The sequence below is a fragment of the Thrips palmi genome, unplaced genomic scaffold (assembly GCF_012932325.1).
Source record: "Thrips palmi isolate BJ-2018 unplaced genomic scaffold, TpBJ-2018v1 HiC_scaffold_2, whole genome shotgun sequence".
In the NCBI taxonomy this organism is placed as follows: Eukaryota; Metazoa; Arthropoda; class Insecta; order Thysanoptera; family Thripidae; genus Thrips; species Thrips palmi.
In genome coordinates this window covers 8,967,550-8,983,768 of record NW_023144629.1, presented here as the reverse complement: position 1 = coordinate 8,983,768, position 16,219 = coordinate 8,967,550, and the positions used below count along the sequence as shown (strand labels likewise).

Sequence of the window (16,219 nt, the reverse complement as noted above, 5' to 3'; positions counted from 1 at the left end):
TCCTCGCCGTACCGCCCTGTGTGGCCCGAGACCTGGTAAAGATGGTGTTATTTTGGCGTTCTTCGGACTCCAAATGTACTTCAAATTAACACCAAAAGGACACCATAAAAGCACGCTAAAATAACTCCATAATTACATCAAATGCATTTGGTGTCAACGCGGCGTTATTATGGAGTTTTTTTAGTCTAAAAAGGCTCGTTTTTTCACCAAAAGAACGCCATAATAATACCAAAGCAGAGGACAGCCATAGAGAAAAATGACAAAAGAGAGACGGCAGGTGTTGATCCCCAGATCTGCGACTCGGAAGTCTCGTGCGGAACCGCTTGGCCAGAGCGACTCCGAGAAGATGAGCCGCACGGCAGCTATATGTCGTGCGTTGTGCCGCGCTCGGACTTAGCCCGAATCCCCGCGGCTGGAGCCCAATCTTGTTTCTATAAACATGTACTCGTACAGTGTAGCAGACCATTACAGGTCCTGTCATGTTTATAGAACATAGAACTGGAGCCCAATCTTGTTTCTATAAACATGACGGAACCTGTAATGGTCTGCTACACTGTACGAGTTCATGTTTATAGAAACAAGATTGGGCTCCAGCCGCGGGGATTCGGGCTAAGTCCGAGCGCGGCACAACGCACGACATATAGCTGCCGTGCGGCTCATCTTCTCGGAGTCGCTCTGGCCAAGCGGTTCCGCACGAGACTTCCGAGTCGCAGATCTGGGGATCAACACCTGCCGTCTCTCTTTTGTCATTTTTCTCTATGGCTGTCCTCTGCTTTGGTATTATTATGGCGTTCTTTTGGTGAAAAAACGAGCCTTTTTAGACTAAAAAAACTCCATAATAACGCCGCGTTGACACCAAATGCATTTGATGTAATTATGGAGTTATTTTAGCGTGCTTTTATGGTGTCCTTTTGGTGTTAATTTGAAGTACATTTGGAGTCCGAAGAACGCCAAAATAACACCATCTTTACCAGGTCTCGGGCCACACGGGGCGTACCGCCCTCACGCGGGTTCACCGGTTCGCCGCGCCAGGGCCAGGAGCAGCCAGGGGCTGCGAACGCAACTTTGGGGACTGGGCCAGCATTGTCTGTCCTTGTCCCGCACATGCTCCAGTGGCCTGTGAGATCCCAACTCGGCGGTGGGTGGGTGGGTGTGTGTTTTGCGCTGGCGGGTGTTCCAGTGTATTGCCGGCGCGAGGCGTGAGCCCCGTTCGTAATCAGTTCACACGCCGCGACGCCGCAACGCCGCGGCGCCGCGCTGCACACTGCATACATGCTGCAACGGCCGGCAACGGCACACTCTTGGGCGGTACCGCGGCGGCGGCGTGTGCCGTGCCGTGCGCAGTGTGCCCGACGCGACCCAGCCTCCGCGCCGCCAAGCCGCCGAGCCGCCGAGCCGCGGGGACGAAATTATATGGCAAAGTGTGGCGGCGTTGGCGGGGCGGAGGCGGGGGCGGGGGCGGGGGCGGGGCGGGGGTGGGGGCGGGGCGGGGCGGGGGCAAGGGTGCGCGGAAGTGGCGGTGGCGGCGGCGCGGTTGGCGGCCCAGAGTAAATATACAGTAGGGTGGGTCGAAAATCCCAGAATTAAGCGGCGTATGGTTTTGTTTGCAGTTGACCATATTAGAAAAGAGATCCCACAATGCTGGGGTCTGGTGACGTCACCTTCCATCTCTTTGGAGGCTCCAAACTTGGGTCTAATAGTGAAAAATGGCACTTTTGGCCTTACAGGGACCAAACCATGGATCGCCCAGGATGCGGCTATCTCGCGATGGGTGCGGAATATGTTCCATTATATTCCTGCAAAGTCTGGGCGATGTGGCTCAACATCTTGGTTAAGCCCGGGCACTTGTTTTAACGCTAAAACAAAGTTGCAAAACACTAAAAATTGGATTTAAGGGTCTATTGTTTACTCAAAGGTCCCAGATACTTATATGAATGGAAAGGGCTCAAAAAATGAAATTTTTTGGCATATATAACTTTGTGATCGGACGAAAATTGTTGCCAGGGCGAAACTTTACACATTTCAGCAAAAGCTCAAAAACACTAAAAAGTGATCTTTAGGAGAATATGTATTGCCTGTGAATCCAATATGATTATACAGTTCGAAAGACCAAAAAAAAACGCAAAATTTTGGCATATAAAGTTTTGTGATTGAACAAAAACTCGATTTGTTGTTAATTATAAAAGAAAGTGTAAACGTTCGTCGGGCCATCTCTTGACTCACAAGGGCTTTGCTTCGCTTTGCTTGTTAATTATTTTGCAACTATTCGAGTTTTTGTCCAAACACAAAGCTTTATATACCAAAATTTTGCATTTTTTTAGATCTTTCGAACAGTATGGTAATATTGGATCCACAGGTAATACATATTCTCCTAAAGATCACTTTTTAGTGTTTTTGAAGCTTTTGCTGAAATGTGTTAAGTTTCGCCCTGGCAACAATTTTCGTCCGATCACAAAGTTATATATACCACAAAATTGCATTTTTTGAGCCCTTTCCATTCATATAAGTATCTGGGACCTTTGAGTAAACAATAGACCCTTAAATCCAATTTTTAGTGTTTTGCAACTTTGTTTTAGCGTTAAAACAAGTGCCCGGGCTTAACCAAGATGTTGAGCCACATCGCCCAGACTTTGCAGGAATATAATGGAACATATTCCGCACCCATCGCGAGATAGCCGCATCCTGGGCGATCCATGGTTTGGTCCCTGTAAGGCCAAAAGTGCCATTTTTCACTATTAGACCCAAGTTTGGAGCCTCCAAAGAGATGGAAGGTGACGTCACCAGACCCCAGCATTGTGGGATCTCTTTTCTAATATGGTCAACTGCAAACAAAACCATACGCCGCTTAATTCTGGGATTTTCGACCCACCCTAATATACAGGCGAGGGGCTCAGCTTGCAGCTTAGCCCGCGTTCGTCCCCACGCTTGCCTCCAGCTTGCAGACTACTTCCAGCTCGGCTCCAGCCAGCCTCCAGACTATGTTTCCAGACTTCGTTCCCTTCCCAGCAGCAAGCTTCCCTTTGCTCCGCTGCTCCACGCTGCTCCAGTAGACCGATTCCGAGAGTCGCTTTCGTCGCTCTGTCTCTCTCGCACCCATACGGGACGCCGCACGAGTGCGAGAGAGACGGAGCGACGAAAGCGACTCTCGAAGGCAGTCTGCAGCCGCGGCTTCCACCGCAGCCGCCCTCTCTAGCCTCTCTCCGGGCCTTCCCCGCCCCGCCCCGTTTGCTCCCAGTTTGCAGCGCCCCGGGCAAACTCCGCATTCAGAATCGCGGAATCCAGCAGCGAGGGGTGAAAGGGGAGGGGGGGATGCCGGGTGGCTGCACGCGGAAACGGCGCCTTGAATTGGCGGGGCGAGCCCTAGCTGCAGGGCGACGCCAGCAAGCAGTCTCTCTCGCACTCACGGGGCGTCCCGTAGAGGCGCGAGAGAGACAGAGCGACGAAAACGACTCTCGGAATCAGTCCGCGGGCAACGCGCAGCGCCGCGACGCGCAGTCGCCCCGTGCGGGGGGAGTCCGGGACTAATGGTGTGACGGCGGTAACGAGCGTGCTCAGGACCCGCACTGTCACCGCGAGTTAGCCGAGGACGCCGAGGACGCCGTCGACGGGCGGGGAGGGCGGGGGAGGGAAGGGTGGCCGCGGCGCGCCGCCAGTCCGACGCCGACGCCACGGACACGGACAGGACATGCTCGGCGTGGACGCGTGGCCGCGGGGCCGCCACCGAGCCGCACGCGACCACCACACTGATTCCGAGAAGCGCTGTCGCCGCTCGGCGCTCTCTCTTACCTGTGCGGGATGCCGCATGAGTGCGAGAGAGACGGAGCGACGACTCTCGGAATCAGTCCACAGAGCGCCGCGACGCGACACGCGTGCGTCGACGACCGCTGATCGGACGGGGAGGTACTCCGAACAACAACAGTGTAACGCTCCACCAGGCTCATTATTCCGAACAGTCTGGTTTCGTCGCTCTGTCTCTCTCGCACTCTCACCCCGTGGGGATGCGGGAGGGGCGGAACGCGGAAGGAAACCCCCCTCCTCCCGCCCCCCTTGCTCGAGATGAGACTAAACTCGAGCTCGCCAAATCCATTTTTGCGGCTTTGTTTTCCGGGCCCCAGAGGCGCCACCCCGAGGGGTGCACGACCGTCGGACTGTCTCCACTATGCCACCCTTTTCGCCTTGCGGCCCTGCCTCTGCAGCGGCGGGGCTGGCGGTGGCAGAGCTTGGCGCGGTGCGGCGCGGTGCGGCGCGGTGCGGCGCGGCTTACAAAGGCTCTCATTGTGCCGCGCGGTGCTGCGCGCTGCGCTGTGCGGCGCGGCGCGGCGTGTTGAAGCAAGAGCGTTCCGGGACCCGCGGCCGCGGAGCGCGGACCGCCTGAGACTGGGCCGCGGCGGCGGGGCGCGCTAACAGCGCCGTGTCTACCTAGTCGAGAGCCAGCCGGTGGGACTTTGCCTGCTTTGCCACGCGGCCCGCCGCGTCGCCGCGCCGCGATTAGGGGTCGTCCACATGTTACGTAACGCCGTCCGTCTCTCTCACTCTCATTGGCCAGGACGCAGAGTGGCCACTGTGCGGATCCGGATTTGCCAGAAGACCGGTGGAGGCGGTCAAAATCCCGGACGCGTTTTGAGCTCCAGCGTCGCTAAATGGGACTCGAACGGAACGTGTGACCCCACCAATGGATTGCTCTCCGAACGAGCAATCCATTGGTGGGGGTCACACGTTTGGTTCGAGTCCTGGTTAGCGACTCTGGAACTCAAAACGCGTCTGGAGTTTTGACCGCCTCCTGCGACGCCTGCACTGCTTTTTTCGTATTTGCCGTTGGAGACAACACTACCGGCCCTAATTATTCACAAACACTCGCAAACACTCCTAAGCCATTAACATAAAGCACACACAGAGAGAAAGAGAAAACAATAAAAGAAACTGGCTGGTGTTTTCGCGCGCTTGGATTCGGGCACGTGGAAAGGATACGTAACGAAGCTTGCTATTTTTTTTTCTCCCGCGTTTCCCCAATTTTCTCCTCAGCATGCAAACACAGCCACCCCCAACCCCGGCGGGCTGCTTCCGAAGGGAGGTCTCGCCGCGTCGTCTCGCTCGCACTCGAGTGGCGTACCGGCGGGGTGCGAGGGAGACAGCCACTCCTCGGAGTCGGCCCCCGCGAACCATGGCACCCTACAGTGGGCCAGAAGACCGGTGGAGGCGGCCAAAACTCCAGACGCGCTTCGAGCTCCAGAGTCGCTAAATAGGACTCGTACCGAACGTGTGACCCCATCAATGGATTGCTCTCCGAACGAGGAATCCATTGGTGGGGTCACACGTTCGATTCGAGTCCAGCTTAGCGACTCTGGAGCTCGAAACGCGTCTAGAGTTTTGGCTGCCTCCACCGGTCTTCTGGCCCACTGTGCACCACCCCATTCCTTTCCCTGTCTGCTGCACTCAGGCCGAGGCCACGCGCAATCCGAATCCCCGCCCCGAATCAGTCGATGGCCACCTTTTGTGCTCAGCCCCCGACGAGTACGTAACGCGCCGCGTGCTGCGTGGCATTGCTAACGACCCCGAACCTAACCCGACCTGACCTCACCTCACAGCCTCACCGAATCGGACCGCTCTACCTTGTAAGCACTTTGGTCGTCCAAAGAATACGTAATGCATAGCTGCATCAGGGTGCTTAGACGGCGTTTGAAACCGCGAGGCCCTTTGCAACGGGCCGACTAGGCAGAAAGCGTGACGGGCCTCGAAAGTAATGTCCTCGCCAGGCGTTCTCAGTGTGGTTCCCTCCCCCTCCGCCAGGCCGGGCGCTGTGGGGCTGCGGGGCTGTGCTGTGCCTCGAGCCGTTGGCCGTGGGGCTGTGCAGTTCGTCAGGATCAGGGCCTCGGCGGCCTCGGCTTCGGTCTCGGGCCGCCGGACGCGCGCCTCCCCGCCCCGCGTGGGTCTTGCCTAAAGACTTAGCGACCTGCCACGGCCCGGCCCCGAACTTGTCTGTTTACTGCGTGACAGTAGAGCTGGGACCATTTCTTTCCCGGCTTTTTCCGGGCCTCTGCCAGGCCGACGCCGAGGGGGAGGTCTCGTCGGTGTGTCTCTGTCACACCTGCACGGGACGCCCTATGAGAGCGAGAGAGAGAGAGAGAGAGAGAGAGAGAGAGAGAGAGAGAGAGAGAGAGAGAGAGAGAGAGAGAGAGAGAGGCCTCCCCTCGGAATGAGCCTGCTGGGCGGCCGCCTCTGGGGGCAGAGCGTCTGGAGGCGGCCGGGGAGGAAGGAAGCGCGATCGTAGGCAGCGGACTCTTTCCGCTCTGTCTCTCTCGCACCCCTGCGGGACCTCCGGGACGCCCCACAGTGGGCCAGAAGACCGGTGGAGCGGCCAAAATTCGAGACGCGTTTTGAGCTCCAGAGTAGCTGAATGGAACTCGAACCGAACGTGTGACCCCACCAATGGATTCCTCGTTCGGAGAGCAATCCATTGGTGGGGTCACACGTTCGGTTCGAGTCCCATTTAGCGACTCTGGAGCTCAAAACGCTTCTATAATTTTGGCCGCTCCACCGGTCTTCTGGCCCACTGTGCGCCCTGCGAGTGCGAGAGAGACAGAGCCACAAGAGCGCCGCCGTTCGGAAGCGGCCCAGCAGGCGCGTCCTCCGGGGGCGGCCGGCAGAGCAAGCAGCACACACAGCACACCAACAACTCCCTCATTCGCCTGCGCATTCGCCTGGACCCGGTCCTAGTCATTTCGCTTGCCGCGTTCCCGCGGAAAAGCCGGAAAAGCACAACTCTTATCAATGTTGCAGCGCGCCAGCTCGGCAGTGAATAAAACACGCACTAAGTACGCCTTTAGTCGGCCGCGCCTCGCGTCTGTGTGTGTGTGTGTAGGTGTGTGTGTGTGTGTGTGTGTGTGTGTGTGTGTGTGTGTGTGTGTGTGTGTGTTACACAGCCCCCTTCCCCCCGATCCGCCCCCGCGTTGCCGCGCTTCGATGTCCAAACTGACGTACAAAGGAGTCCTCCGGGGGAGCAAGGCATGCAGGTCAGCGGACTGATTCCGCGAGTCGTTTTCGTCGCTCCGTCTCCCTCGCACCTAAAGGGGACGCCCCACGAGTGCGAGAGAGACAGGGTGACGAAAAGGACTCTCGGAATCGGTCTGCAGGGCGGTTCGAATAAACGCAACGAACAGTACTGCGCGTTCCTTTCACCGCGAGGGGGCCACGGGACTGCTCTGGTCGCCCACGTCTCCCCATGGTCCCACTACGTACGAATCCCATGCCGCACCAAGCCCACCTCCCCCATGGGCCACCCGTCATCATCGCCTTCGAACCGGCAGTGTGTCTGTCTCTCTCGCACCCCACCCCCGCGGGACGCCCCACGATGAGTGCGACGGACAGGGCGACAGGGTGACGAAAGCAGCCCCCGTCCCGAGTCGGCCGAAAGCAGCCGCAGCAACATCAAGGGCCGCGCGTATCAGAGGGCTGATTCCGAGAGTCGTTTTCACCGCTCTGTCTCTCTCGCACTCAAGGGGCGATCCGTGTCGGTGCGAGAGAGACAGAGCGACGACAGCGACTCTCGGAATCAGTCGACAGGCTCGTCACTCGATGGTGGCTGGACTGGCGGGACCGACCCGACCCGGCCCGACCCGACCCGGCTTTTGAATCGATATTACGACTACAATGAACCGCGTTGATATGACGGCCGGCCGCGTATAGTGCGGCACTGCGGCGGGGAGCATCCCTAAAAGAGAACTGCTTTACAAGCACTTTGGCGGCCGTCCCTCTCGTAAAAGCGCGGCCAAAGTTGCGATCTTTTTGAACACGAGAGGGCGGGACGAAGCACAGTGGGCCAGAAGACCGGTGGAGGCGGCCAAAACTCCAGACGTGTTTTGAGCTCCGGAGTCGCTAAATGGGACTCGAACCGAACGTGTGGCCCCACCAATGGTTTCCTCGTTCGGAGAGCAATCCATTGGTGGGGTCATACGTTCGGTTCGAGCCCTGTTTAGCGACTCTGGAGCTCAAAACGCGTCTAGAGTTTTGGCCGCCTCCACCGGTCTTCTCGCCCACTGTGCGAAGGGGGCGGTCTGTTAGAAGAACGCTGCGCAGCCATTGGCGTTGCGTTGCCGGGCTTGCCCATCGACAATAATTTATACCGCAAGGCGAGGCGGGCGCCCTTCAACAGTTATGCAGAGGGTGGCGATCCCCCCGGCCCTTCAAAAAGTGCCTGGGGAATGACCCAATGAATGGATTCTGCAGAACTGTTGGCGGTAGTTTCGCAGGGTCCGGTCCCAGTCGCGAACCGAAAGTTTGAATGGAAGAAACATCCCCCTCCCCCATTTTTGCTCCGAAGGGAAATGATGGGAAATAATTCGTCCGGCGAGGCGAGCGGGTCGGTACAGCGTACTCCGCATCGACCGGACCGATACACTGGTCGGATAGCCATCGGTGCCGTCGGGGCGTCCGGGGGCGTTTGCTGCGGACAAGCACTCACGCGACGACCAGGAGGCCAGCTCGACGCCGGCGGAGCTCCAGCACCCCATCGCCGTCCCAGTGGCCGTCATGCCGACATGCCTTCGGTTGGACACCTGCACGCCACACGCACACACACACACACTGGACACACAAACACACACACACTCGGTGCACTCCGCGATCGCTACCTGCTTCACTCTGGCCCGCATCCTGGAGGCGTGGTCGGGTTCCCTGGAGGAGCCGGAGGACTAGCCCTGCACGCCGGCGCCCGGTCCCCTTTATAGACTCCCGGTGCCCGGTGGCCGCCGTGGAGGCCCCCCGCGCGGCCGCGCGGCCGCGTGCCGCCATGGTGCCGCGTGCACCCCCTCCGGGCCCTCCACCGCGCCTCCACCACGCCGCCACCACGCCTCCAGCGCGTCCTTGAGCCCCCACCCCGGACGGCCCGCGCGGCCCGGACGCGTCTGCATGTTGCCGTAGGCCCTGGACGCCGTGGGCGCGGCGCTACGGCGCTCCGCCGCGCGGCCGCCGCCGGCCTGGGAGCCCGCGGGGTGGCGGCGGCGGCCGGGGCGGGGCGGGGGAGGGGGAGGGGGAGGGGCACCCGAGACAAACCCACCCACATTCGGAAAATAGATTGCGCGGCTACATTACTCCACGGCGTCGTGTGCACGGCACGGCGCGGCACGGCGCGGCACGGCGCGGCCCGTGGGACCAGGGACCAGGGACTGTCAGGGACTGCCAGGACGGCCGGCTGGCCCAAACGACGGCCCGGTCCTCCGTGGGTCCTGAGCCAGCTGTGCGGCGCCCTGGCTACCGGCGGGGTCCTGGCCTGGGTCCGTGGTCCTCGCACTGCCGCCCCGCCGCGCGCCGCCACGCCGGCTAACCTCGTTGCTTCGCCGATTGCAATCCGCGCCCCGAGCAGCAAAGAGCGCCACCCCTAGCGGCACCGCGCCCAGCACACTCATTCCGGGAGTCGTCTCTCTCGCACCTACACGCCCCGTACACGGGACGCCCCATGAGGGCGAGAGAGACAGGGCGACGAAAACGACTCTCGGAGTCAGTGTGCAGCGACATACAGTGGCGCCGCCGGTCTAATTTTCAAGACGGGAAAGGAAGCGGAACAGTCCAATCCCGCGACGCGACGGCTTCCGGCTGCTTAGTGCTTCCGGTCTCGGGAAGGCACTGCGGTTTGGTAACCTTTTCGACACGACCCCGGCAGACACCCAGGGCGGTTTGCAAAGGTTCAAGACTGGACTTTCAACTACGGCTACGGGAGGAAAAGAGGTGGGATTTATTCACCCCGCGAGAATTCGGAGAACCGAACTTTGCTGCGTTCGGTTCCTGAGAGGTCTCTTTTCTCGAAGGCGTTGCTGCAGCCGCGTGTGGCTGGCTGCCGGTGCTGGTCAGCCCCGCCCCGCCCCGCACAGTGGGCCAGAAGACCAGTGGAGCGGCCAAAACTCTAGACGCGTTTCGAGCTCCAGAGCCGCTAAATAGGCCTCGAACTGAACCTGTGACCCCACCAATGGATTGCTCTCCGAACGAGGAATCCATTGGTGGGGTCACACGTTCGGTTCGAGTCCCATTTAGCGACTCTGGAGCTCAAAACGCGTCTAGAGTTTTGGCCGCCTCCACCGGTCTTCTGGCCCACTGTGCCCCGCCCCGCCCCCTCGTGGCGCTGTGCTGTGCTGTGCGCGGCGGTGACGCGGCCAGAGAAAGTCATTTTCGTTTTCTTTTCAGCTGGCCTGGTATCCCCGGCATGGCCACGCCGCACGGCGGCGCGGCGGCCCGAAGCCCGAAGGAAACACAGAATAATCATTGTTTGGTAGTCGTGGCGCTCGGCGTGGCGCGCGGCGCGCCAACAGGTTCCCATAGCACACGGCGGACCGCGGTCCGCGCCAGACACCCCAGCCCCTTCCATGCCCCCGCCGCCCCCGCCGCCCCGCCCTTCGCGTCCGACGTCGCGACGTCGCGCCCAACGCCGCCGTCGTGGCCCCTGGGCGATAAGTGAGTGCAGCAGACTGACTCCGAGAGTCGTTTTCGTCGCTCTGCCTGTCTCGCACCTCTACGGGAAGCCAGCGCCATGAGTGCGAGAGAGACAGAGCGACGAAAACGACTCCCGGAATCGGTCTTGCAGTGGAGTGACTCGGACTGGACTAGGGTGACGAAATAACGAGCACGTGCGCCCAGTATAGTCTTCGTTGCTGTCCCTCTCTCTCTCTCTCTCTTGCACCTACCGTTGGCCAGCGAGGCGCGGCCCATGCGTGCGAGGCACAGCGACGAAAGCACACTGTTGGGGAAGGGATCAGAGCTCTTGTCGGGCTGGTTGCAAGCCCGTTGAAGAAGCCCCCCCCCCCCTCCCCGTTTCATCACGTCACTCAAAAGGTGTCGAAAAAAAATTGACCCAGACGAACTGTTGGATCAAGTCGCTCAGTAATCAAACAAATATGTTTTTTTTTCCTCCTGTTAACCTGACTGCTACTACTACTGCATCAGTCTGCTGTCGAAAAAGTGCCCTAACGGGAGGGGATGCTTCGGATGGCCGATAGCGCGCCCCCACTCGAATTTGGCGCTCCGGTTGCCACCCTTCACGGCGAGCTAGCCACTACACCGAACATCGAGAATAATGGCTGTTTTGGCATGTTCTTCAGTACCCAAAACCAATTTTTTCAGTCGAAACATCTCTTATAAAATTAATAAAATGTAAAACTCAATTTATTGGTTGACGTAGACGAAAGGCACGATAAAAATACTGTGGCGGATGGGCGGATGAACACAGGACGTTTTCTGCCGCTAAGTTGCCTGCACCGATGTTGTTTACGTTTTCGAAAAGTTTGTTTATTTCTCCGGAAGCCGATTCTGTGAGTTGAATTTGCTCCATTTGTGCTCGGATCTCCCATTTTTTAAATTCTATTCATGTTCATTATTGAAATTTTCTCCTGTCAGGGTGCAAATGCAACCATGAGCAGTGTGGCTGTGCGTGATTTGACAGAGGTTATGGGGGAGTGTGGGGGCGTTTGACATTGGCTGCAGCTGCACCAAGATCAGAACACCTGTCAGACATCAGTTCGCCTTGTGACTGCCCACGAAATTCCAATGCACTGTCTAGGCGCAGCTGAAATAGATTCAACTGAAATGCGCATCGCGGACTGCTTCTGCTTGTGGTAAGTCCCTCTGTGAGCAGTTTCAAGCTTGTAGATGGGTGTATTACGGATCTAGGGACTTTTCATTTCTAGTTTTCACCTACACCGCAGCTCTTTTCGTTGAGTCTTTTCGTTTTGCCCGTTTTCAGATGCAGTGATGAGTGACAGTGATGATACGGACATCCTGCTATTGATTCCACCAGACTTCTTCCTCGTTGATTCTTCTGACGCCGATTCAGTCAGTCATGGAGACAATCTAGCTGGGCGAACTGTCGTAAATGATCTTATTTCTCATGTGAATGAGCTAGAAGACAGAATTGCACAAATTGAAAAGAAGGACACTTCGTTCTCAAAATTGAATGATTCTACAAGTTCCGTTTATTCATCCCCAAGTTCAAATTTGATGAGACGGGAAATGAACCCCTCAAGCAGACATCTTGGATCTGATTCTAGTCTTAATTCGAGTCCCTCTAGAAGAGTTACTCGACATAACTCTTTGCCACCCACTCCCAGCAGCAGCTACCGCTCCTTAGCACCATCATCAAGAACATGGGGACGTAACTATTCCAGTCCCTCTAAAGTGGTTCCCAAAACCTACAGGAATTTTTCTGATGATGGTTGGGAAAATTTAGGACGAGAAAAACCTAAAGGAAATGAGTTGTTGAGTGAAGTAGACACGTTCTTGGATGGATTAAAGCGAGACAGTGCTGCCTCAAGAGCAAACAAGGATAATGACCTTGTTGCAGGAGCTTTACCTCCCTCACCTCAAAAGAGAGATTCAGCGAATGGAGTAGCTCGACTTCAGTTGGATGAAGTTGATCGCTTATTAAAAGAAGTAGAAGCAGAACAGAAAAATATTGAAGCACGATTGGGAACTCATGATGCTCCCGAAGTCCGCCGAATTGTCCACAAACCAGGTGAAACTATTGGGTCTATACCTGACCTTGGTTTTGGTGTGCGTGAGCATTGGAAGGATGTGGATCGTTTCCTTGAGAAGGAGAGGAGTCAAAAGCCTGTGGACCGTTTCCTTGAGAAAGAGAGATACCAGCCACCCATCGAAGAACCAATCGCTACTACTCGTAAGCAGTATCAACTCGGAGAAAATGTGGGTTCCATTCCAGACCTTGGGTTTGGTGTGCGAGAGGCATGGGCTTCTCCATCCAAACAGTCTAAACCAGCAGAATCCCTTGGTGAACCCATTGTGGAGCAGATTGTCTCTCCCCAAACTGCTACAATGCTCCAATCTGAGAACAGTCCACTTCCAAGGCAGTCTCCCAAAGTTTTTGCTTCGAGGCGTAAACTTGATTTGGATTCCCATGCCAAACCGAAGGCACAAATTGATGACGTGCCCTCACATGAACATCACCAAGTAATGTCTCATGATTCTTTCCCATCAAGTGCAGATCAAGCTGCTGTCAGAAATAGGAGGTCTGCTCTGCCCCCAACAGGGTCAGTTTCACAGGAAGAAATTGTGTATGTATCCTAATAATTCATTGCTTTAAAAAAAAAAAAAAAACAATCTTTACTTTATTATTGTAATGGTGCTGGAAAACAATTGTTTCTGTTCATTCAAAGGCCATCCAAACCTCTACCAAGTCTTGCAGAGCTGTGGAGTGATGGAGAGCGACCAGCAGCCAAGAGTACAGCTGACACAAAACTACTTCAAAAGTATGAAGAGGAACGCTGCCGTCGTCAAGGTTTGTGTTCTTGATTATAAATTTTCTTTCATTGTTTTCTAAATTATGAGTTGTATAATTTAGGTACGCCATGTAAAAATCGACTAGTAATACCATATATATTTTGTAGCACTGTGAGCAACTGGTCCAAGCACTTCAAACTAAACTTCTGGAATCCCAACAAAAGTTAGCTGTTGCCGTCCAAGTTGATTCGGACAAAGATGCAGCAATAGCAAAGTTACAGGGTGCGTGGAATAGCCTTGCTGACCACTGGCGGTCTGTGGAAGACCAACGTCATGGCCTATCCAAGCAGCTCCAGGACCACAAGTTGAGAAGTGAGAGTCAGTTGAAGCAAATGCAGGAGGTCAGTTTGTTTTGTCTTGACATTGATTTTAGCATGCCTTGTTTTTTTTTATCTTATCTCATCTATAAGAAGTAGAAAACTGCTTCTGCTTTGCCTAATTAGTTTTAAATTTGGCTTGGCTATGCGTATGGAACTAACAGAAAATGGAACGTTATGAGACTGAGCTATCTAAAGCCCTTGATCTAGCACATGGCTACAAAGAGCAAAGTGACAATGCGGAACGGGTTCATAGTTCACAAATGGAACAACTGGCAACTAAAGCTCATGAGCTAGAACGAAGGCTAGCCGCAGCAACTCTTGCCTGCTCTGAAGCTGAGGAAAGAGAAGAGCTTCTTCGAGCACAAATTAATGAGGTGAATGTAACACTTAACATTTTAAAATTAACTAATTTTTTCCACTTATACTTAATGGCAGCCTTTATCTTAAATGTCTTATCATTTGTGCTCCCTGCTCCCTGTGTAACAGTAATAACTTTTTATAACTCATCTAACACTAGAACTTATGTCACTTAATCATAACAACTGTTTCTCCAACATGATCGTCAGGACCATGAAAAGCTGACCAAGCTACAGGCAGCTATGGATGCTGCAACCAAATCTTTGACTTCACATGAAGCTAATATTGCTGTTTTGGCAGAAGAAAAGTCGACTTTACAGACACGTCTCAAGGAAGAAAAGGCTCGATTAGATACTCAACAGCAAAACAGGGACAAGATAAGAGCAGAACTTGATGAATCTAAAAAACGAGAGGTACTTAGTGGAAGTCATCTAATTATAGTGCCATGCTTTATTCAGAAAAATGAGAAAATGAGAAATGAGAAATTTTAACCAAATTTTCTTTTAGAGAAATCTCCAGAGTGAGTTAAAAAAGAACTCAGAACAATTAGAGAGCATTAAAACTGAGCTTCATGACTTCTACCAGAAACAGTTAGAGCGTGTTGTCCGAGATAAACTGAAAGAATTCCAAGGTCAACTAGACACAGCGGAATCAGCTCTGCAGCGTGAACTTGAAAGTCGAGAACGAAGTGTTGCTCAGCTTGCTGCGAGACAACTTCAACATGTGACTGAAAAGTGAGATCAGTTTCATATATCATTATTTTGCTGTTCTTTTTGTTTATAACAGTGATTAAAATAAGAGAGTCCGGTATGATGCTATGCTTTTTGAGAATAATATTTTTGCGTTGTTAACATTGCAGGCATAAACTTGAAGTCTCACTCTTAGAACAAAAGCATTCTGAAGAGCTGAGACTCATGCAACTCCAATTGACTAAGGCCTCCCGTCAGATTCAAGAATTGGAAACTCGCCTCGCTGCTCATGAAAAACGGAGCTCAACAATTGCTGAGCGTTTGCATGGAGTTATGGAAAACCAGTGGCGAGAGGCATTGAATATTATCAGCAGTCCAAATGATAGTGTTTGTATTATAATTTTGACCATTAGGTTCTTTTGTATTTTTTAAATTGCAACTTTATTTGTGAGTCTTACTTTTGGCTATTCTGTTGTAGAATGGAAGGTCTAATGGCAGTTCTGTGAAACCTGAGAAGCCTGGTGTCCGAAATGATAAAGGTAATGACACAGCATGGATGCTGGTCCAACAACAACAGAAATCTCAGAGCCAGTGCAGTAGCAGGTCTTCTGTGGATGAAGCTCCCTTCAGTCGGGATGGACAAATAACTCATCGAAATGCAACCCCAACTCAGCAGATACCAAGCCAAACCGAGGAAAATGATGAACTCCGAAAGTACATCAAAATGGTATGGAGGCTATAGTGTCTTGATATTGCCATTGCTATTTGGTTCATGAGATAACGCTGCCAACTGCTGTGTTTCATCTAACCTTTCTGTTTGCTCCTTATGATAGTTGCTGGAAAGAGCTCCTGGTAACCCAGTCTATTCACCACTTGATGAAGAAAAGCCTCAGTCTGGAGCAAAAGTATGTTTTTGTTGAATAGGTGTTTGTTCCTTTGCAAAATCCAATAGTGAAGTTTCTTGACACTTCTTTTCTTCCACAGGCGTCGGGAAGTGCTAATTCTAATCTGCAGTTGAAACCCCCATGGAAATGAAAGTATTAGTTTACAACGGGTACTAAAATCTTTAGAATTCCTAATGGTTACCAACTAGGTTTAACAAGTGTGCCTTTTAAAGTAATTTATAACTTTAATACCCAATTTTTGTGAATGGATTTTTATTTTTTATAGGTAGATTGAGATATTTGATAAGAGATATCATTTGTATTTATTTTAATTGTTCACACCAGAACATTCAGCAGTTTTACTACGCATACCAAGTTTTTATTCGTGTGGGTTGAATTAATTGTGTGACTAACATTTTACAGCAGAAGAAATGAGATAATATTTATTACGTGTAATTTAATGTTGTGTAGGAGGAAAGGTTATTAAATAACAGCAAAACCATAAGATTTTATAATTTACATTTTATTGGTTAACAGAAACAGTAAAAGAAAGTGTGAGCTTAAAAATAATTCCATTAAAAAATTTAAAAAAAGAAAATCAAAATGTAAGTCAATAGTTTCTTCTTTTGGAAAAGCACTTTTTATACACTATGAAAAGAAATATAAGTGGTGTTTCAAACTCAGTCAGCATTCT

The 16,219-nt window shown here is 53.4% G+C and overlaps 1 protein-coding gene across 2 annotated transcripts; it reads left to right on the top strand.

Annotated features, from left to right (window-relative positions):
* Positions 1-11,146: 11,146 nt before the first annotated feature.
* LOC117647240 lies at positions 11,147-16,184 on the top strand. Of its 2 annotated transcripts, XM_034388919.1 has the most exons (12): positions 11,147-11,294; positions 11,380-11,597; positions 11,726-13,049; positions 13,152-13,272; positions 13,383-13,616; positions 13,757-13,969; positions 14,162-14,365; positions 14,460-14,686; positions 14,812-15,028; positions 15,120-15,368; positions 15,475-15,546; positions 15,626-16,183. In XM_034388919.1, the coding sequence occupies exons 3-12, from the start codon at positions 11,734-11,736 to the stop codon at positions 15,674-15,676; spliced, it is 2,904 nt and encodes a 967-aa protein (XP_034244810.1). In that variant the 5' UTR covers positions 11,147-11,294; positions 11,380-11,597; positions 11,726-11,733; the 3' UTR covers positions 15,677-16,183. The 2 variants fall into 2 exon arrangements, with proteins under 2 accessions (XP_034244810.1, XP_034244811.1); XM_034388920.1 differs by lacking the exon at positions 13,757-13,969 and having other exon boundaries at positions 15,626-16,184.
* The last annotated feature ends 35 nt before the right edge of the window (positions 16,185-16,219 follow it).

Bases quoted from the DNA above. Each gene is read 5' to 3' on its own strand.
- LOC117647240 (XM_034388919.1), top strand. From the start codon at position 11,734: ATGAGTGACAGTGATGATACGGACATCCTGCTATTGATTCCACCAGAC. The intron at 13,050-13,151 runs GTATGTATCCTA...GTTCATTCAAAG, and splicing joins GTTTCACAGGAAGAAATTGT to GCCATCCAAACCTCTACCAA. The intron at 13,970-14,161 runs GTGAATGTAACA...CATGATCGTCAG, and splicing joins TTCGAGCACAAATTAATGAG to GACCATGAAAAGCTGACCAA.